Source organism: Spea bombifrons, chromosome 13 (assembly GCF_027358695.1).
Source record: "Spea bombifrons isolate aSpeBom1 chromosome 13, aSpeBom1.2.pri, whole genome shotgun sequence".
NCBI lineage: Eukaryota > Metazoa > Chordata > Amphibia > Anura > Pelobatidae > Spea > Spea bombifrons.
The window spans coordinates 25,881,272-25,905,314 of NC_071099.1; the positions used below are offsets into that span (position 1 = coordinate 25,881,272).

The window sequence follows — 24,043 nt, forward strand, 5'->3', positions numbered from 1 at the left end:
TTCCCTGGGTCTTCTCTCTCCAGGTAAGGGAATGACATGTGCCCATGCCCAATCCTCACTCACATTCTGCCTTTTCATTCCACTCAAGGTTTTGAGGCTAGCCTCATCCCTACATGAAGCCACTGCCCCAGAAGATGAAGGGCTCCAAATAGCCTACACAGGGCAAATGAAGTCATCAATGGAAGTCGATACCTGATTGATTGGACCAACATATAAAAAGATCATACAGACTTTCGAGATCTCTTCTTCAAACTGAACAAGCAATAAGAGCACGTCAAAACACCTCCATCAAGACCGATACAAAAATAGTTCTGCCTTAACTCTTATAATGCAGGCGTCACCAAATATCCAATGATACGTTGGATTAAAACCATTCTATATATAAACATAGGATACAAAACGTATGGATTTAAATGTATTATTTCTTCTACTTAAACATCTCTCATATATATATATATAATATATATTATATATAAAATCAATCTTGGAGACTCCAAAATATTGTTCAGGGAAATAACCAATTTGTAAAATTAAAGACATTTCAAAATTAAAAATAAACCCAAATAAATATATTTTTTCACCCATGCTTATCACACAGAAATGCCAGATAGCCTCTGGGAACTTTACAATGTGTTATTGTCACATTCCCTGGAACGCAATGCCACATCGTCCTTGCTACATGCCATTGCTTGACTAAGGACACATTGGTCACCGAATAACAAGGGGGAAAAAAAGTAACGATTTGCAACAAAACAATCTAACCTTGTACAAATACACTAAAAAGATATTAATAACGAGAAATAACCTCAAGAGGAGATGCAGAATGAGACTGTGAAAGATGGACATTTAATGACGTGACATGTATCAAAGGAAGCATGACTTATCTATTCCCAGCATGTGGTATATATAGTGAAGTTTATACCGGTTATTCAAACCAAGCATAGTAACTGGCATAAAACATGATCCGTACCAAAGACAAACACTACCATTCAAAAGTTTGGGGTCCTTGTTTTTGCAAGAAAAGCATATTTTGTGCATTAAAAATAACACTAGATAGATCAGAAATCCAGCACAGACGGGGTTAATGTTGTAAATGATTATTATAGCTGGAAACGGCTGATTTTTAATGGAATCTCTTCATAGGCGTACAGAGGCTCCCATCACTCCTGTGTTCCAAAGGCCCTTTATCACTCCCATCACTCCTGTGTTCCAAAGGCCCTTTATCACTCCCATCACTCCTGTGTTCCAAAGGCCCTTTATCACTCCCATCACTCCCGTGTTCCAAAGGCCCTTTATCACTCCCATCACTCCTGTGTTCCAATGGGCCCTAAATCACTCCCATCACTCCTGTGTTCCAATGGCACATTGTGTTTGCTGATCCAAGTTTAAGTTTAAAAGGCTAATTGATCGTTAGAAACCCCTTTTGCGATTATGTTACAGCCAGAAATGATTGTAGAATAGCCTATATTTGTTAATTAGAAAAAATGCATATAGTTGAATTAGCTCAAGAGAAAGTTTAGTTGAGGCTTTCTATTGGAATGAGGAGACATCAGAGGTCTCTTTGCCCTGAAAGTGCAGTTATACATTTTCTTTTCTTTGTGGGTCCAATAAAAAGTATCACATTCAACTAAAGACAACTATTAGAGGGCTCCACAACGTATGTCAAAAACCACCAAGAAATGGTCAAAAGAGGAATCTAGAAAATGTGGACATTTATCCAACAACAAAAGACATAGAGAGGTTTCCAGGTTAGGCAATTGGCCCATGTCCATTGAGCTCACACGGCTAGAACCCTCTTGAGCATCAGCCATTTATTTCCCATCCATACAAATATATCAAACAGTGAGTTGCGTCACTTACCGAGTTCCTTTGAGCCTTGGCTTTCACTCGCCAACTCTCCCATCTTTACCAGAGCATCAAAGTAGCCTTTTGCTGCAAACGTTACACCTGAAAAGAAAATACGTTCATAAATATATTCGGAAATCATCTTGGGGTTCGTCACGCTCTGCTACAAAGTAGCAGTTTTGGAATGACAATGGATTTTTCTATATAAATCAGCAGAGATTATAGCAGAAACCGGTCTAGGGTGAGGACGCCAAGCAGGGAAGGGTGTATGAGTGGTGGACACGCTAGATGAGATGGGGCGATTGGTAAAGTAGCCCTTAAATGAAAGGGGGTTCTTTAAAAATGTCTCCATCGCAGCTTTAAATCACATTCACTAACCTTCCCGTGCCCCTTGGTTTCTGGAAAAGCTTGGTTGAGACTGTTATACGTCTAGCGTAGCTCAATCATCGGTTAATTCTGCTTTTATGGGCTTAATAGGCCGTTTTCCAATATTTCCTTGTAGCAATAAAATTCATTACATATACTGTTGTTACGTCCCCCATCAGCTAATAAACTCCAAACCACTTTAAATTTACATTGCGTCCTATATAATGGGCTATTACGCTGCCAATTAGCAGTTGTTTACTTAATATCTGAGACTTAATCCACCTTTTTGGAAGAATAAAACAACTTTATGGCAATCAATACAACAACAGAACTAATTTTGTGTCTTTCGAACATGGATTTTGGTAAGAAGACAATCAATCTGCCTTGATCCCAGGGGTATAAACGTCACGAGCGATCGTTATCTTAAGAGGTCTATTCGTTTCAATGATAAACTTTTGTAAACCGTTGTAAACCTTGATACAGATATCAATGAATTCATTAAACCACATTGCGGTCCGTTGAATACTGATCATTGTTTTGAGATTTTTAGGGCGCTAAGAAAGGTTCCAAATAGGGCGCCAAGGTTGGTTTTCAGGTTCTGCAACGACAGGTCACTCAAACACGTCACTCGGGTAAGCAACAAGATACCAGCAATGAAGAACAGCGGGCTGCGCGCCAAGTATTGATCTCAACAGCTTTGCTTCTACCCGCATTCACCGCAGAAGACAGGAACCGGTGCCAAAGATCTACAAGGTCTCTCCAAATGGCAGAATAGAAAGCAAAAGAAGACCTCTCACACAAAGGTCTGATGATATATTTTATTGATCAGCCAGCGCTAGTATACAGGGAGACCAGAAGGCTTAATGTGTTAATGCCCGAGTGGCGCTTACTCATAAGAACTGTTGACTTTAGTCACTTTTGACCCACAATAAGCAACACTTATTATTCCAAATGTATACAAAAACACACAGGTTTAAACTGATCAAATATGACAGTTCTGACACATAAAGCCCATTGTTTATGCTGATAGGACGAGATATTTTGATGAGCACCGACGCATTAAGCTTGTTATCCCCACCGGTTTCTTCTCCGATTTCTCCCCATCGCATGACTTAACCATCCAGGTGTTCTGTTTAAGTCTCGGCAAAGACGGGGGGGTGGGGGTGTTTAGTAATTCTTTGCTTGGAAACACTGGTCCGAGATCACATTTCAACGTGAGCGTTTAGTAACCTAATAGTCATCTATGGCAAATAAACGCAAATCTCAAGATGTCATTTGTATTAACTGTTACAATCTGCTCTCACAATGGGCGAGATGAGTTCCTCCCCCGTCCCTTCTATGTACAAATATGACTTCTGTAAAAAAAAAGGTATGATATATTATTGTTAAGGAGCTAAAGGCACTCATTAGTTGAAACTAATTTAATTCAGCACTGAAAACTACTGATCACTTGTGATACACTACATGGACAAAAGTATTGGGACGCCTGACCATTACACCCTTAACAGGGACTCTTATGACATCACATTCTAAATACATAGACATTAATATGACGTTGATCCCCCCCTTTGCAGCTATAACAGCTTCCACTCTTCTGGGAAGGCTTTCTACAAGATTTTGGAGTTTCTGTGGGAATTTTTCCCCATTCATCCAGTGGAGCATTTGTGAGGTCAGGCACGGATGATGGACGTGAAGGCCCGGCTCGGTCAACGTTGGAAGCAGAGCATTGTCCAAAATATCTTGGTATGCTGAAGAGGACATATCATGGTCATAAAATGCAATGTCATAAAAGTCCCTGTTGGTGTAACGGTCAGGTGTCCCAATACTTTTGTCCATATATTGTATCACAAGTGATCAGTGGTTTTCAGTGCTGAAATAAATCACGGTTTCATCTTGGATGAAACCATTTTCTTTTAACTAAGCCGAGTCAATGAGTGCTTTTAGCTCCTTTACAATAATATACCATACCCAACGTAAGTCAGAAATACAATTGCTTAATGAAACACTACGAAGGCAAAGTTACTAAACGTTTTCATAGAAAAAAGGGGGACTAAAACACGGTATTTTAACATAGCGTTAAATGGCGGTAACCGGACTACTTAAGTAAACGTCGGAAAGACACAATCCCGGAGAATACGACTAAAAAGCAAAGTTACACACGCTTAACTACCCCAACCTAAACAAATCTAGCAGTCAGTGTTTTTCGCAGGCAGGGGCTGATTAAACGATGCGTAGTGAGAGTTACGCTATCACGCTTCACTACTTTAATACAACAGGGGGATAACGCGCGCAGAGCAGCCATAGACAACCCCTGTTCAAAACGGGGGGGGGGGGGGGGTTAAAAGCTGCCTAAGTGGTCCTTGCTTCTCTCCAGTTATCACTGGCCTGCTTTAGATGGTTTAAAAAAAATCCCCTGTATTATTCACCAGTTAACCCATCTTTATGTGATAACCAAACAGGTTCTTTATTGTTAGCGTGGTATTCTCTATGGATATTTCTATAAGGATAATGCTATGGAAAGGCAGAAGCCACCTATCCGAGATGCTCGGAGAAGTAATTTCCCTCCCTAATAATTTTAGTGTGTCTGAATGTACAATTAAACCATGGATATAGGGAAGGAAAACAGCGATTAAAACACGAAAAAAGAAAAAAAAAATGATTTTTTGACGGGGGAGCTTAAAAAATACATAAATTTGCTGGTGACTTTTTATCTAACCTTTATAAAAAGGTGTTTTGTTAGAGATGGACTGTCTGGCATTAGAGTTAGATCAGAACTAAAGAGACAAGGAGGGATAATTCGCCGTGCGGGATACAATCAGGAACCTATTCATACCATCTCTAGAAGTCGTGTCTTTAAATCAGAGTCAGCCGATAACGGTGAACCTGAACCGTTTTTCCCCACATAGTCCTGATAATGAAAAAGGATTAGAGGAACTACGGCCCTAACTACCACTGCTGGACTAAAATGATCGTGATCCTCAGAACTCGACAAGCTTGACCACGCCGGGGTTGAGGCAGCACGACGTGCTTCAAGCCGCCTCGTTCTTCTCACCAGAAGATCAAACGTTTCCCCATCTCAGGTACTATATTTGATCAAAGCCAAAAGACAGAAAAGCAACCAACTGATAAGGAACCTCCCCGGACATTAAACAGAACCTCCTATGACCCGACGCCGCATTAAACGTGCAACATCTCACTCAACCAGGACCTTCATGGGACTTAATAAAGGTTCATCTCTCTGTTGTCAGAAAAGTAAAATAAAGGGTGGTATATAGAGCACTTCAGTTAGGCGGTTATGGCGGACCGTTTTACCAAGTCAGCATTCCCGCTCCTCGGCCCCCTTTAGGGATTAACAGATTACAAACCAGATTCGGTGCGGCGTATAGAAGGCTTTATCCCTGCTAACCAGCTGCCCGTGCTCTATGCTAACCGGGATGGTCAGCCTGAAGCTAGCTAATCTAAACAAAACAGCATTTAATACTCGGACTTGAATTAGCCAGCTCGATGTAATCCTTAGCGGCTTCGTCGTGATCCTCTGGGTGAGGCAAAAAGGATGAACTGTATCAACGAGGAGGAGGAGAGGTCTGTGTGGTCTTCGTACACAAACCGGCGTCCTTAAACCTATTAAACTGCAACCCATCGCAGAACGGGAAGCCTTCTACACCTGAATTATAAGCATGATATGGGTCTGTACTCCAGTGCTATGTAATAAACGAGCTACACAACCTCTAGCGTGTCCCCTGTATACAACACGGCTCTTTTGCATATGGAAATGGTCAATGTGCAGAATCAGATTCATTAATGGTGCAGTCGGGTTTCCACGTAACTTACTTGCCAAAGCTTTCTCGTAATTCTTCCCCATGGCTATGAAGTTTCTAAGGCATGGGTTAAACTGTTCCATAATGGTCTGAAAAAAAAACAAAAACAGAAAAGTACAGGTTTAGGTCAATAATTCACCCACAATGCTGTACGACTTTATACACAACGCCACAGTAATCAGAGTCCTTCACTCCGGCATGTTTCCAAAATAATTACAAGCTGTCCTGTTGACCTGTCCATTAAACCCAATGCAAGCAATCATCTGCTGACAGAAGGACGCCGTTCATCAGCGAGCGAGCACAACTTATTATGGGGTTTCTGCGGTATGGCAGTACAAATCCACAGAAAAAAGGCCAGAATAAGACATCATGGATCTCAAAAGGTGTCTCTGGTTGCCACCATGGGCAAGTCACAGTGCTATAAATCGCTGTGATGGGCTATTAAAGGGTTAATATTTGACACATATCAAAACCAGCATATCCTTCATACAAAGTTAATACGGTCCTCTTTACCCAATGCATTAATCGAGGATAACTTTTCAAAAGCAGTAAAGAAGCAGAATTTATAGGGTCTCGGTATCCGTTCCGGAGCAGCGCAATATCCCACGGCAGTAAAAAACGCTAAAATTATTACCAGGCAGGATTTACTGAACATACACTATAAAACGATGATCATTTCCTATCCAACAACAAAAAAAAGGAACATCGCAAGGTTCCAACTGAGCGCATCGAAGCGAGCAACTCCATGGGTTTTAACGATGATAAAGCGTGACTTAGTTACATGTAAACAATAACGTAAAAAACGACAAATTAATTTAAAACGCTTGTATAGCGATAATAGTCAGGAAAGCGGTTAGACAACCTAGAACACTATTTTAATGAAAAAAAGCCTATGGGGGGGGGGATTCTCATTCTTTGATTTATTTATCGGTTTGCTTTGAATATTTATGCTTCGGAGTCTCATATCCTAAAGTAAACATATTAAGACTTTATCTTGCTACAGAACCTGGCGAATAATGAAGGTCCACGCAGGAAGAACTATAATAAAGCAAACCCTTACTAGATGCTATACAGAGATAGCGTATACCATACAATATTTATTGTTCGAGGCTCCGGGAACTCCAAGAGAGTTCATTCTCTTCATGTAGACTCTTAAGCCTCTCCTTCTTGAACTTTTGAAAGCTCTTGAGACTATTGGCATGAAACCCATACTCCAAAAATAAAGAGTTAATCTCCGGTTACAATATCCTTAGGCACAATAACCAGGCTGGGAGTGAAAGAAGCCCTTTAAAAAGATAGAAGAACAGGTTCACTCCCTTCTCTGTCCATTGTGTCCCTCCTTCTAGTTATTCAGCAGGGTTACTCCTATAAGAGAACCGTCATCGCTCTATAGATAGTAAACATAAAAAAAGTTCTTCTAAAATGAATCATCCTAATAGACTCTACCTATTCCAATGCCACCAGCTTACAGGTTTATAGGTAACACCACGCACCTCGGGTACACGTCTACGGAGAGCGTTTGCATTGTAAGAATAGCTGACTCAACAAAGATGCCACCTGGATGTCCCTCCGGACGGACCTGTCCTAGATTTTTACAAGAAAGGCCTGGATGATGGCTCAGTATAAGCCTTTGAGAGTATTCTACACCCCGGGTCACAATTAGGCGCATGTCAACAACAGAAATGTGGTTCTAAATTATTTTAAGTCAATAAAGCACAAAAGCCTTCCTATAAATTTATAGCCTTATACATTTGAAGAAAAAAAAAAAAAAGCTATCAATAGGTCTCAAAGTCACAGCGAATAATAATAATAATAATAATAATAATAATAAAACACCTCCTTTGAAAAGTTGGGAGGAAAGCGTGAGGATTTCAAAATATTCTTTTTTAAGAAACAAGGAAAATGAAGGAGGTAGATTATTATTTTTTGTTTTATATATAGCGCCATTAAATTCCGTATGCCACGTCAGAAGTTCCTCTTAAAGGGATATATCTGTTTGTACAGACACATTTTTGGGCTTAGGTAGCAATGGCTCCGACAAATTTTACAACTGATGCCTTTGTGGACTATAATACTCCACCAACATTTCCCTTTCCTCTTAACAAACAGGATCAGGACTCTTCTCTGGAGCAAAGCTTGCAATTTTATTAAGAGAGAGGACAAAGTCACATTAGCAGTCATCATCCGAGGTAGCTGGAAGGCTTTTAACGTCGAAGGCCGAATGGTACTAGCGTGCGGTGGTATGATCCAGCTCTGTATACGCACTGTTCTAGAACACAGCGTTAACCTCGCACATCAAACAGGTCCCAATAGTTGCATTATCTGTCTTTGATGTAGTGAATGTTTATTAGAAAAGTATCATAAATGTAGACATTTTGTAATCCGACCGATGCATGTCGAATGTTGTTGTTTGCCCAAGTAACACATTAAACATAAAGCCACGTAACCAAACAAGCAGTGTTGGCTCATGTAAATTACTTTAAGAAAACAGATACATCAGAAGGTAGCCATTTAAGATAAGGAGTTAAAGAACATCTGCTTTCTACTTAGTAGAACCTGTGAAGGTCACGCAGACCTTGGGCAGCGCGAATTCCCCATATAAAACGCCATTGAAATCATACTTGAGTTTATTCACTAAAGGGAAGAGGAGAGTTTCCAGGAGAGTTGTGGTTCTGCTCCTTCACATCACTAATCATTATGGGGGGCCAACACTAGCAAGCTTCTCTGGCATCAAGGGATAAGCTGCCTCCATAGAACCCATAATCCAAGGTATGAGGATACAGAAGACACCTTACTGATTTAACTATACATTATACAGGGCCAGCCAAGCTCACCTTGCAACATAAGCTTCATAATGTATAGTGAAGTGTAGGCACTAGAAGGACTTCAAGCTCTCCTCTCAACTCTGTTCTTAGTGAATAAATTCTATAGATTTGCATGCGTGCCGAGGTAATATTGTTGGATGGGGCATCAGAACCAGCATGTACAAAATAGAAATTATTTTTATACTAAAAAAAAAAAAAAAAAAAAAAAAAAGCCGGGCTCGGAGAGGCGATGTCATCCACCTTAGCTAGAAATTGCTAATGGGCAGGTTGCGGCATTCTCTGTACAGCTGTCACAAGGAGCTCAAAAGCCTGAAAGCGCACATGGTGGGAAATTAAAATTCTGCTTGTCACTAAAGCAGAATAGTCTATAATTTTATTCGCTGGAAACAAAGAAAGTGGACAGGTTTCTGTGTGCAAGGAGAGAAAGTTGTAGGAAGTTGCACTTTTCTCCCCCCCACCGCAAGCCTTTCTCGGCCCCGCGCGCTCTGGGTGTTATTATAAATATGCAAAGCTTCGAGCGGAACGTGTTTGAAAGATGGGAGAGAGGAAACAACCTTAATATTAGGACCATACGGGTGTTCAGTCATGCTCGTGGTTAACATGCCGTCGTCAAGGGGCCATGGTCCTGCCACAAATAATTAACACTGTGTATCATTAAGTAATCATCTGATATCCAGATGTGCCAATGGCTCTCGAGGACGGAATCCAAGCCTTGATGGCCGAAGTTGTGATTTGCGGGTCTGTTGCCCTGTTATAGACCCTTGTTTTTTCCCATGGCATGGCTTGGAGCCCTGTGCCCAGCAGCTGCCTATGAGTGGCCCTTTCGAGGAGTTGAGTAGTCCAATTGCAGTTGTGTGTGAGGTTAGGTGGTACCATGCAAGGCACGACAAATCTCCGATGCCAAGACTTTATCCTTCCTAACAGTGTTACCATCTTTAAGCAAAAATGCGTTACCCAGTAGTGCAGCAATTATTACATACGTGGTTGTAAATAATGACAATATTTATTAATCAATAACCTATTCACAATTGCATCCTGAAGCAGAACATGGTTTAACAGTGAATATTGACGCACAGATTAATTTCTATTGTCATTTCTTAATGATACGAACTCCCATCAGTAGGTCCCAGGTCCCGCTTACTTGATGTTCCATTAGTATGTGTCGTTTAGCGGCGTCAAGTGAGAAAGATGACACGGAGACCACCTACGACTGGGGCTTGACAGAACTGAAAATGTTCTCGCTTGGAACCTTTAGAAGCATCTTCAACCCTCAATTATATCACTGTGCTTTTTGATGGAGACCATATACTGCTGGATATTAAAGATCAAAGGCAAAGAACATTAAAGCTGGCGGAAGTGGCTTTTCTTCTCCTTGAGTAAATGGGTAAACTTCTTCTATGCTGGCTGTTGGATACTGCTGTAGTCACTAATACAAAGCACCATAATGACAACAGGGTTTCTATGTCTGCTACCACGACGTAGCCCTTTGATACCACCCGAGTTTTATCTACCGGGCGTTTGCTGAGGGCCACCATCACGAGGTAGACATCCATCTCCTCATGATGCAAGAAGGGTTTCCTACTGTAACAGCAAGAACTGTCAGGAAGGTTCCCATGAAATGGCATGTTTATTTTACTTATAAAAGGAAAAAGCAAACATCCATCAATCACATCCACATAAAACCATGGAGGACGGAAAAGCGGCCATCAAGCTCCCTGTCTGACAACAACGCAGAATCCCCAGGAGAAACAAGACGACGGGTTTTATGCTTAATCGCTACCTTTCCTGCTTACGATTATGAAAGTTGCATAATACAGGGAGAGGTTTGCATAAATTAAATGGAGTTTAGATTGAAAACGTTTGGCACGGGGTGTCTTCACGAGACACACAGAAGACTAAAGTGAAGCTTGTTGCTATTGTGACTACGGCTATCGCGCTTTGGGGTTCTTTATAGAGACAGACGGCCTCGGTGCAGCCAGAGACCGCCGTTCCAAGCTGTTGTGACAGCACATGTCCGTGTGAAACCAAACCTGATCTTAAGAGACGTCTCTGGTTCTTGTCTCCAGCGACAGGATGATCTTGTGTAGAGTCAAGAAGCAGTTACATATTTTTGGATTTAGGTCTGATTTTGACATAATAGCTACAGGTGGTTTATAAATGTCGTTTCATAGTAGCCGTATTACAGCTTTCTATATGGATCGGGAAAGGGACCCGAAAATGCTGACTGTACGTGGGAATCTATCAGACAAGTGTCCTCTCGAAACTGTGGTTTTGTTTCCATGGAAACACAAGCTCACTGGTACTAAAAGTGGTTCATACAGAGGAGCGGGAGGTTGGCTGCGGTGGGAGGAATGCCAGTTAGAGATCCCTCAAGCTTACATACTCAATACAGGAAAGCTTTGTTGTGGACTACAACTCCAGGATGCTCAGCCAGCCGCATGTTGGCCAAGCATTCTAGAGTACGAGTTCCACAACTGTTCTCTGTTTGGGAGTTTGTTTTAATAAGTTTCCAATGTTCACGGTCACAGATAGGAGACCTTCTACTGAATCAGAAAAAAATGGTTCATTGTCACATCTCTAAAAGTACAATAAGCTGCCTTAAAATACCTATAAAGGGCTTTCATTCTGCTCTTTATCATTTTGGGTCTTTGTTCTCATGAAAAGACATTGAAGCTTTTGATTTGTTCAAGGATGCAGGATATAAACAAATTGTGGATGATCTTCTCTGCACTCCACAATTACTTCAGCAAAAGACTCAGAATTGGAGATCAACATTAGCGATAGAATATTCTTAACATCACATTGCATATTAGCCCTTTATTTTCACATTATTGGGGCTTTTAGGGCTGTAGAACCCTGTGATACCCTCATACCCAGCAAACACTCTGAGCTCCTGAAAAAGAAGAACATCACAGGAGGAAAGGCGTGCGGTGGGGATAGAGACAAATGCATATGGGGGTTTCTGCAGAATCGCACTATTAATTTGTAAGACACCACGGAAATTTAAAGGGACTTATCAGCCATCGTATGGGTTAACGTTCAAATGATGGCTGGAGTGTCACAAGAGGGACACTTGGAAGAAGAACTTCCACCATAATAACTTATATGTTCATTAGAGGAAAAATCAGTGACATCACTCAGCAAGAAGAGTTACATAATAAATGACATTTCATGAAGACTGACTCATGGTTCATATTGGACCTTTGGGATGGAAATGGGGGAAAATACATGCAAAGCTACATTACTACGAAAACATGCATCATTCCAAAGAAATCACAAGCTGTTACCGCTCTTTCGACGCTGACAATCCCCTTATAAATAGGAAGCTGGCAACACATATGCAGCAGAACACAGATATAATACATGCGGCGTAGGATGAGTCATAGGCAACACAAGGAAAATATGTCCGAATCGACAACCAGCAATACGGCAGCTACTTAAGCGTCGGCGTCCTAGATGCCAAGCATACGGTGATGGCAGATATTTGCCAAGAGAGCAGGTGTAGTGACCGTCGCGAGCTGGGCCAAAGGCAAGATCTGCACGGGGGTTCCACCTGTGCATTTTCCCCAAATCACGTACATTCTCTATATTTAGAAATAAATAATAAAATACGCAACTAAACAAAGACATCAGTGAAGCCTGGCCTAACCTTGTTCGTAAATATTTTTTAAAACATTGATGGTATATACTGCTCTTCATAGTAGTAAATCCAACATGGCTGGAAAAAAACATAAGGGAGGTCAACATCGAAGGGACATTTAACTGTCCTCGTATCTAGAAGAAGGGAAGCACCGGGTCGTCTACCTCTGGACGTTCCAATGTATGTTGGCCAGAGACCAATGGAAATTTCCAGCCTGGAGATGACTGTACGCATTACGGCTGATGGGACTTATACATCAGTTGCTTCTAGCAAATTCTTGAGATGTTGTATACACCCAGGGCACTGCGTCTCTAAGCGTGGATGATTACATAGTTACCACTCTGCCTGTTCTCGTGTCAGGCGTATTTCCCTTGTAACTCCAGTGCTTATGATTCATCCAGTGCTGGATGCATTCTGCGTTCTGCTTCGACTTAATAAGCGATTATCAGTTCCGAGAATACGACGGTGGTTTATGGTTTAATCAGGTAGCGCACGTTTTTGGCTCACTTGGTCACTGTTGTACTCCGGCTCGCAACGATGTTCTGCAATAGTGTGAATCACTAAGAGCCTTTACATAATACCATGTCATAATATTGGGAGAGCAACAAGTGCACAAAGACGAAGAAGGGCTCTCTTCCATAGAGCTTTACAATAGATGAGCGATAGTCAACCATATTCTTAAAACGGAGAATAGAAGCATTTAGAGTTTTTGCTTCAGTTTCCCCAACTCTATAAAGATCATATATATATGATCATATAATTACTGCTCCCAAACTTAACATTCAGAGAAATGCACCCGTTTGCCATGCCAAGGCCATCATGGGCAACCCTTCATTGGCTACACTAGAGTAGATGGCTTAGCGCGAGCGTTAGCCTCCTCGCCCTACCCGGAAAGCCCAACCGGCAATAGAAATAAATGGATGATGCAGCCGTGAATAATTTGCACCGTTTAATTTCAAGACATCATAAGTGAGGTGGTGGTGGTGGGGGGGGGGCTATCAGAAAACACGTTGCTCTTAATCATAGGCTTTGATCAAGCATCTGTGGACGTGAAACATGTAAGGGAGTTTTCTGGTTTCCCCTTTTCGTGATGTGTTGAAATTAAATGGTGCAAATTATTTACGGCTGCAGCACCCATTCCTTCCTTCCTTGGCAGAACTTTTATTAAAAGGAACAGTAAATTGCAAGTTTGGATACATTTTACATAGATTTTTATTTTTGATCAAATGTACAGAAAGTTACAGTTTCCTTTATCATATATGACATATCATATGACATATGTATTATATCAGTTGTTACATTTTAACAGTGTATCGAAGCTCGACCAATGCCCAACAATAGATCTCCTGTCAAGGGCATGCGAGTGCATGGGAAAACCGTCGGGTAAGAAATCAGACTCCAAATACCTGTGTCTCATTTTACTTCTCCTCTCACTGCCGCTGCTGAAACCAGGAAGCATTAGCGTCAGCCATTTAAGTGACAAACAGCAGACAATCCCATTTCAAGTCTATAGGAGCTCAACTCCCATTGACTAGAATGGGAATTCCACTGAGCATGTGCAAGAGGCATACTTAAGAATGCTCACTGCTGTCAGCAGAGGCAGCTGGGGGAGGAGTTAAAGAAAAAAAAAAAGCCTAATTTTCTTACTCCAATATCGAAAGAACGCCTGCACGGATTTGCATGCAGTAAAAGGCACTGGAGTCTGTGCACAATAACAATCCCCAATTAAAATAGTGATGTGTGAATGTAGCTGAGACTATTTTTGGCTTATAACCCAAAAAAAGGTTTGCTCACTGTCCCAATTTACTGGGTTTGTTTTATCGCTCTACTTAGAAAGGTGATGTTTTAGCTGTATGAACCGACTTTCCATAGAAAAAAAATGGCTATATTAAGATTTGCCTTGAAATGAGGTTATCTTTCAGTCAGGCTCTTAGATTCTGGTTATATTTAGGATTACACAGTTCTCATACATGTGTGTACAAACTATCCAGACAACTGTTTGCTTGCTATATTATTTTTTATATAGGGCCATCATATTCTTTAAGTCTGGCTCTTATTTATTTGATGTGGGGTTCTTTTGGGCCAAGGGCCTCATGCAGACACATTAATGGAAGAGCTGGATTAATGGTGAAGCACATGGAGCAATTACTCCAGGTCCCCAGCCCTGTTAGGAGCCCACACTCATCCTCTCTCACTCATCCAACAAGGTGAACATCTGATTGGGTCCCATGATGTGGTCTCCTTCAACATAGCACTGTGAGGGAGCTTCTGGTTATGAGCATACCTAGGAACTCTCCATGTTTCACCCGTAGACTGTGTATGAAGTGCTGCCTCTATAGGTCGCCATGGGGAAACTCCAGATCGCGGATGTAGTGTTGCATCGCCCCACTCCCAGCCCATTTTTCCTCCAGAAAACAGGTTTTCTTGCGTGTGGGGCTAGTCTCGCATTCAACATCAGCAGGACAGCGAGGGAGCTTCTAGCTATACGTATACCTAGGAGCTCTCTGGGTTTCACCCAGGGACTCCGTGTGAAGCGCCTCTTCTCCAGATACCATGAGGAAACTCTTGGTCTTGGGTAAGGGGTCGCAGTCCTCCCCACAAGAAAGGTTTCCAGCATCAACATGACCGCTCACCCATAAAGAGTAGTCAGAGTCTGAAAGTTCTCAGGTATGGCTATGAGGGACACCCAGGAGGCAAGCAGTGGATGTGGCAAGTACCTTGTGGACCATTTTTGTGTAACTGCACCAGGGCCCCAAGTGCCTTAATCTGGCCTTGATTAACTGTTTGACAAAAGTAAAGTGGATACTGTTCTTAGATTACATTAAGTAGAATACCACTACTACATCTCTATAGTAAAAATATACAAGATACAAAACAACTTGTTTATTCTTCTTTAGGGCATTAGAAATGCATCATATTGCTTAAAATATCCATCATCCAGTCACAAGCAATACTTGCGATCAGGTTTTTCCAGATGGTTTGCTGTCATGCAGGGGCAAAAACCTCTGTATTGTGATATTCTTAATCAAGAAACCCAACCTAATTATTTGCGTTCACACCCAACAACCTTAATAACAAGACTGGCTTTCTGCGCGCCAAGTATAAGCACCAGAGGTGATGTAATAACAGAATCTGCAGAATTGCTAATTAAATAAACCTCTTATGGCATATCCAGTGGATGGCTGTAGGCGCGAGAGCTCGTTGTATAACTGGTATCGCTCTTGCGTATAGGAACGATGCGCTCTCTCTACTGTATTGTAGAAGACATGAACGCTCCAACGTCTCTGAGATCCAAGGAAGGTCCATCTTAATCTGAGCCGTACAGTAAACTGGCTTTGTTTTTGCATTTAATTGTATCAAAACACCATAATACGAGACATATAAATAAAAGCATAACAAAAAAAACGGGGGGTATCTTTGGGGCAGAGGTGGGTCTAGACCCTCTGCCTTATGAGAGATGAGAGTAGGAGGGAGACCAGGCAGGGAGTAGGTGAGGACAACGCTGCTCCCCTGCCCAGAAAAAGAAGAAAAATTACCTGGAGGCCCAGGGAAAGCAGCCCTTCATCTGGAGACTCCAGATCAAACCCGGAGCATTCCCAAGTATGACTATGAGTGGTTTGTCCAATAAGAGCCACCAATTGTCCTGTTGTCCATTAGCTCACCACAATAAGGGGCATAGCTGTCAGACCTTCTCCAATTTAAGACAAAGCGTGTTATTTTTTAAATTGTCAATTCAGTAGACATGCTACATACTCCCGTACAATTGGCATACCTCCAAAACGTCCCTGTTGGGGACCCAAATCCCCCTGTCTGTCCATCTTTCCACCGATCATACCACCTTTTTGTTGGGTATGGATCTATCACAGGGTTCTACAGCCATAAAATTTAATTTGTATAAACAGCAGGGAACGTGTTTACAAAAACAAAATACATAATTCGTCCTATAAATCCCTTAATGGCATAAACAGCCATAAGAGCTCAGGACACACGTTTACGGTAACTTCTGCCTTACTAAAGGCTATTGGAAAGACCGAGACCCGACGCGGTATCGGTTACACCAGTCAGACCCGAGCGTTTCTACCAAACATCTAACATGCAGGCAGCTGATTGCGAGGCAGATTCAGTCTGCGGGACCAAAGATACATTAATACCTTCTGAAAGCTGTAATTATTCCCGAAATTACAGACAGTCGAAGTGCGTAAAGCTTGCATAATAACACGCTGCCAAGGTATATTCTCCTTACCGCTGCATAATGATTTTAATAGACAGCATTAAAAGGTGCAGGGATGACATTTTAATACAGATACTTACAGTCCCAAAAGCAGATTTATCTATTGTCTTCTCCATAAAAGCATATATACACATACACACACTATATTATATAGAACATATTACATATCATATCGACTGCTCCCCCTTCAGCTTTGCTTGTACAGCGAGCCCATGCGTTCCATGTAAGTTTGCCCGTTATTGGCTCTGGCTCTCCATATGTTTACATGGAAACGAGACTATTGATGTAAGCAGGAGGCAGCAGGTGTGGAAGAGGTATGTATGACATCATAAAAGGGAGTGCCTAGGTCACCGAAACATGCCACAGTGTTACCGAAAGGTTAAACATGACAGCTACCCAAATACTTCTGTCAGCTCTCCCCCGACTCGGGGTAATCAATAAACACGACTGAATTATGTTAAAACAAATAGTGAATTCTGCATTTCAGCAAAAAAAAGGAAAGAATGTGTACACGGGGCATCGTGGCCAACTCAGTGGCCAGATTATCCTTCTAGCTCAGGCACTTGGTTTATGTTATTGCTTGTTTAGAGGGGTTGCCGTTGACATTAAATTGTCCCTTTAATGATTTTAAAGATCCAACAATCAGCTTCAAATAAAGGCAAAACATTTCCCCGGCCAACAACGATTCTATCCCGGGGAATTTGCTAACAATGGGAGGAGAAGTTAATCATTATGAGCTTTAAGGTCGAGGTTCCTGCAAAGTCAAGAGTCACAGAACCCCGGCAGAAAAGACATCGTGTTTATAATCCAGCGCTCGGAAAAAATAAAAGTTTTACTAATGGAAATAATAAAAAAAGCAAAAACACATTCAAGAAATGAGAACACAAAACCACTTTAATCAGATGTCTCGTCAGTAGCATTGATCGGTGCATCAAGCGACAGCCTATTTTACAACTCAGGGCCAAGTCAATACGAAGTACGGAACATTTACGGAGCTTGGACCCTTCCTTCCGAAATATCGCACGGTGTTAAATAATCGAAAAAGATTTTGTGCAAAAGTGGAACACAAAAACAAAAGGCAGCTGTGTGATGTCACCAGCCAAACAAAAGGCAGCTGTGTGACGTCACTCGAACAGGCTACTGGATGACCCAGAGTGGGCAACTGCTCAGAGCAGAGAAAAAACAATTAAATCCATGATGCTAAATATATGACTTTTGGAAATGTTATAGTAAAATAACCACAAACAACAAAAATAACGAGTCAGCATTTGATTCTTCCATGGACAATACATACACTCCACAAATACTTCTTGTATAACACACATTATATTATATATATATATGTTAAGACGGACGTATTTAAGATTACTGTTCTTTGGTGCCATTACATGCATATAATATAAGTGTTTTATCTTACATATAATGACCTTAGATACTATGTAACCGTATATAAAAAGGTCAAACCGATTGGGTAGAAGTCTAATGAAGTCCGCAGAGCTCGGATCGCGCACCCCGAAGGTTTTCCGCATGCTGAGTAAGCAGCCATAATAACGCCACTTAACCGCGTCAAACAGCTGGGCTGTAATTGCTGGAGAGCAGAGAGGGTCGCGTTGGATCAGTTCAATTATCGGGTCATGTCCTCTAGACCGAAGACGCACGTGACCCGGGCTTAACGATCTGTGGGAGCGCCGGTTCATGGGAAAGCCAAAAAAAACAGTGATTGCATGGTTCTGGCCTACTGGAGCTGCCAACATTGTAGTAACGGGGGGGGGGCATCTCCGATTTAACGCAACTTTTATGTATGATGAGCAAAAAGAATGATTGTATTATAGCAAAGGGGGGGTATGATGACCCCCCCGGCAGTAAGGAAGGCACAGATACACGGTATCCAAGAACAACACGTTCTTCTGGAACGGGTAACACTTCCGGTATACAATCTATTTTTCCTCCTCTGCAAAGACAAGCGTCAGCGTTACATATTAGTCACAGGTACAAACAAAGGTGTGTTCCGTACGCAGGCGAAGAAACCCATCGCCAGGAGCCCTCTCCTTATATGCGGAGACACGGCCATGGGCCACGGACACTTGTCACTGCTGAAGAGCGTCGGATGATGGGCTTAAGGGTTTCATTATCTCCCAGACGCAAGGCGAAGGGTCGGCGGGTATCTCGCCCTAAACATAAGCTCATCACATCAGCATTCAAAGAGAATTCTTCGCCATGGAGCGTTCTCTATTCAAGAAAATTTACATTTATCACATGGCTAAATAATTATAGATTGGATTACTTTACGGAGGAGGTGGTAGATAAGTGGAATAGCCTCCCGGCAGAAGTGGCAGATGTTAATACAGCAGGCATGGGATAGGCATATGGCTCCAGAATCTAAGAAGAAACCAAGGACCGATTAAGGTCTTTACAGCAGGAAAGGCGGGTGACTAGATGGGGCCGAATGGGCCAGATCTGCCATCACATTCCCTTTCTATACAAGCAATAAAAATCTGTTAGCTGGAATGATTTGCCGCTCTTACCTTCTGCAAGAGAACACAAGGGGATAGGAGGAATAGCGGCCACATTGCACCTCATACACGTTTGGAGGTGAGAAGAGCGCGCGGGGCGATAATATTAACATGATGGACTCCCCGTAGGGTGTCGGGTTCCTGAGACCGTCCCAGGTGGGTTGCCATCCACGTCAGCGAGGACACCAACTCCTTCCTCTCCTGCCTGCGATTATCATCGAGACATAGAGCGCCGCGTTTAGTTGATTAACCTACGAGAGGGCAGCTCGTTAGAGGAAATCTCTCTAGAGACCCTTCTTTTTCGTACATGGGGGGGCGGCACAGCGATGCGCTCTTAACGCCTTCTCGGGTCGTATCATTAAAGCTCCAGACACAGCGTTCGCCTCTTGGATGTAAGTCGTCGGGCTGGAGGGGAGAAGAAGCAGACCCACGCACCCCGCACCCCCTCCAAAAAAAAGGGACAGCACTTTCTCCCACAGACAGATTTCCAAATTGCCGAACTGACACGTTAATTGGCTTCTCTCATTCTCCTTCGCTGGCTTCGTACGTTGCTATGGCAACCGAGGGAAAAAAAAATCTCTTACGTTTTGGGATAATACTTCTGGACAACGATCCATAAGCGAAGAAGTCGTTTCATTTAGCTTGTGATACAGCCTATATACACCTGGCTGGATATTGATAAGTGGTAGATAAGTGGAGCAGCCTCCCAGCAGAAGCGGTAGAGAATAATACAGGGAGGGGAATTTAAACATGTATGGGATAGGCATATGGCTCCTGAATCCAAGACGCGACTAAGGAGCGATTAAAGTTCTTTACAGCAGGACTAGCCCCACGTCTATTAATATTATTTAAGCCGAACGCAGTCTAGAACCGCAGCCCCTAACTGGTTCCGGGCAGGCGATTTCTACTCCAGAACAGAGAAAGTCCTTGCTGAAGTATCGACGTCTCATCAACAGGCACTCAGAGAAACAATGGGGGATTTAAAACGTCCGCCGGCAGCGTATGATCCTGGGGGCCGCCTATAAGCGCGTGCGGGACCCTAAAGGAGGGCCGATGACGTGTTAGGGCATACATGCCTGTCTATAGGTTTAATGGCTGCGATAAAGCCGTCCATTGTGAAGAAAGGTTACTGTGATATACTTCCAAAGCCAAGACAAACAGAGCCCCGGATCACAAGGCGAAGGCAAACACAAGCCATTGTGCGCCACGCTCGAAGGCACTTTGGACGGCTCAGGTAGCGGCCTGGGAACAAAATGCACAGCAGACTCCGGGATAATCTCTTTGACTCCTTAAGTGCCGACGTTCTTTAGGAAAACCAGGAGATCCGGACCCTGAATAAAGGAGGGGGCCATAGATGCCCACCCCACACACTAAAATACAGTAGCACGAGATCCACAGGAGAATGTATAAAATAAAATAATAAATAATTTAAAATAAAAAGTATTTTTTAGCCAGTAACACTGATGCGTTACTATTTTGTAAAATGTAACATTGTAGAATCCTGTGTTTCATGATCAGCCACATTTAGTCTTAAACATAAACAATAAATATATACTAAGCATTAAACATATAATATTCAAGCTTCACTGAGATTGGACAAAGCATTAAGTAACCACATATATTATAAGAATAAATAATAATAACAAAAAATATATAAAAACTAAAAATATAATAAAATTAATGATAAAAATAAAATAATAATCTATAGGCTGTTGACAAATTCTAACTATTAATATCCTCCAGACTGTAGGCTTGTAAGCAGGACCCCCTTTCCCTAACGTATCGGATGGTCTTAGTCTAGCTCTGTCGGACCCTTTGAATGTAGGGACTGTAAGAAGCGCTGCGGGAATTGTTGGCGCTATGTAAATAAAAGATAATAAAGTAGAAATGGTTCTTTATAAATATCTTGTTTGCTTGCTTGAGCGTAATGGACGGAAATCTGTAATATGCGTAAAACGCAGCTAACACGACGAAAAGAACCGATCTTCCAATGGCCGGAGCAAAAAGCAACAAGTCTCTCCCCATCGCAACCTCTGTAATCAGCCACTTTCCCAAGAGCCATTGTACAGCGCCGTGGAATATGACAGCGCTATATCAAACAATAAATAATAATATCCAGACCCTGAGAAAATGCATTTTTTTCACATTTAATGCATAAAAGCAATAGCCACACAAAAAAATTGTATTATAATATAATAAAATATAATAAAATTAGTTAACCCTAAAGTACCTGGAGCAACTACAGAGGGATCAAAGAGGGGGTGTTTTTAATTCATTTTATGACCCTGGTTCACTGTCAATATATTTTTATTGCACGCCAAGAGCACACAAAGGGGTTAACGACCCATGATGTGACCCAACAAACCTCTAATCCTTTTTAATCTACCAAGGATAGCAAAACAGACAGTTTCCAATGATATATGTTCTAATGACAATGTATATAATCCAAGCTGGGTCCGGAGTCCCGTAAATTTAATTTTAAGGCAAATTAGGTTAAAAAAAAATGTATTGAAAGTAGTTATTGACCATTTGTGGAAAGAAAAATCAGAGGCAGAAATCTGTGAAGTGGAAAAAAGGCAAGAGGAACAGGTCACGTGGGGTATTAAAGAATAAACAGCTTTGGGCAAGATGACGTTGAACTAAAAACCAGGTGTGGCGGATGAACGATACGATTTAAAAAAAAAATATATATATAGGTTTCTTGGTTACAAAAAAATAAATAAAATAAAATAAAAAAATTGGGTTGTTTTGTGTTCCTCGATCACGTAAAAAAAAAATAATGTAATAAATATATTAAAAATTGTATATTTGTAAGGGGGGAGGTTATACATTCTTTCCCGGATAATGCTGAAAAAAGAAAATCACTGCGTAACGGACCTGTCAAAAGTTTTAAGGGTTAATCTCTTTTACGACAGCAGAGATATTCAGAATGGATAGAATGCTGAGGCTATGTCACCTTGATATATCTTGGTCCAGCTCCATAACTAACTAGCACTCTACTACGGAGAAAATCAAGAGGTGTTCCATCTTTATTTAATCTACTTAGAGGGTGGTAGATAAGTTGAACAGCCTCCCAGCAGAGGTGGTAGAGGTTTAGTTGGGGGGGGGTAAACATGCACGGGCATGTGGCTCCTGAATTTAAGACGAGACTAAGGAGCGATAAAGAATTGACTCTTTATATTAGGGGGGGGGCAGACTAGATGGGGGCCCAATGGGTCTGATCTGCCGCCACATTCAGCACCGGCACCCCTGGACAGCATCGCAAAACCCAGTGGGTCCATGGATACAGAATCCCTTTCCTCCAGATGCACAAGATCCATTATAACACCCCCACAAGAAACCCACAACACACTGTGATCACAACACCCACAAACTGACACACAATAAGTGCATTTAACCCTTTCCTGTCCTTCCAGCACATTAACCCAAAACACAAGGATCAGCCCCCCTCAAACCCCCCTCCCCAAAACTAGGTAATAGGGCTGAGAACATCAAATGAAGAAAATCTAGATTTTTTTTATATATCCTTATTAAATTGATAAATTCCAATAAAAAAATTAAAGTAAATAAAAAAAATTCCCTTCAGATTCCAGAGTTTATGGCTGACATTTGGTTCCTACCTTCAAAAAGATATGATCACAAACCATTACAGTCTCATATTGGATAGTTAATTAATGTGACCCTTTCTCACTCCGGGGCTCCGCACATTTGAGGTGATTTGGGGTGTTATTGGCCCCCCGGGCCGGACTCACCTTGTAGACATTTTCGGTGAGCCGGTGTACCTCCTCGGAGCGGGACATCCTGGCTCCTGTCAATGCTCTAAACTGCAAGAGCCGCTAATCCCACAGACCGCTGCAGCAGGTTTACCGCGAACTCAAACCGGGCTGCAGCTTATATATAGAGAGAGCCAGGCAGGGGCTGCACGGTCCGTCCCCGTCCAGCCCGCGTACCGCCCTCCGCTCCGCCCTCAGGCCCAGGCTCAGCCCCCGCTAAAATGCCGCACTGTTCGTTGCCAGGCAACAGCCACTTCCCGAGTTACTTCCGCTCCCCCGCCTTCTCTGGTTCGCTATTGGAAGGTTGGAAACCGGGAACCGCGGTCTGTGGTTCTGATTGGCTTTCTAGAATTTCTGTCAGAGCGTCCTTTACATTCCAATAAAGTTGAAGGAAGTTCACCTGCGCGGCTGAAGGACACAGAGAAGTGACAGAAGGTGTTAGGCGCGAATAAATAAACCGACACAGAAAATAATAATGATTAATAATAATGATAAGCTATATCTTAATACAAGAAAATAGCGGGCTTTTATTAAGACGAGTTACCTGCACTTTGAGAGTTAACCGTTTGTTTACCTTAATGATTTACCTCACCTTAATATTAAGTTTTAACCCATTCCTTTGTTGGATGGTGTGTCCCTACCAACTGTCCCTCTTAAGGAGCCTCTTGAGTCCCCCATCCCACTGTGACCCCCTTTTATCCCTCTAGGAGCTCAGAATGTTTGAGGGTCTTTCAGAGGTCTACAGCCCTAAAAGCCCTAATAATGTAGCACTCCATGAGGTGAGGGAAGTAGTAGTGTGTGTTTGTGTATGTATGTGCACTGTATTCTAGTAGTCAGTATGTATTTTATGTATATAATATACACACTTAACATGTAATATACTTATAGTGTCGGTGTATGTGTATGAGTGTGGTGTTACTGTATGGTGTTGTGTATGCCTTTAGCATTAGTATGTGTGTGTCAGCCTATAGTGTTAGCTTGTCATTGCATGAGAAGATGGTGTTAGCATGTGTGCGTGTTAAGCATGCGTGC

General features: G+C 42.1%; 1 protein-coding gene across 3 annotated transcripts in view; it reads right to left on the reverse strand.

Annotated features, from left to right (window-relative positions):
• The window catches only part of BAIAP2 (BAR/IMD domain containing adaptor protein 2), a 62,837-nt gene extending 39,705 nt beyond the window's left edge, over window positions 1–23,132 (reverse strand). For 2 of the 3 annotated variants that reach the window (XM_053453051.1, XM_053453050.1), the window contains exons 1-3: window positions 22,991–23,132; window positions 6,043–6,118; window positions 1,861–1,947 (exon numbers count right to left, since the gene is read on the reverse strand). In XM_053453051.1, coding sequence (XP_053309026.1) covers window positions 1,861–1,947; window positions 6,043–6,118; window positions 22,991–23,038 — 211 coding nt within the window. In that variant the 5' untranslated portion in view covers window positions 23,039–23,132. The remainder of the gene's footprint in view (window positions 1–1,860; window positions 1,948–6,042; window positions 6,119–22,990) is intronic. The other variant, XM_053453052.1, reaches the window with a different exon arrangement.
• Window positions 23,133–24,043: the final 911 nt, after the last annotated feature.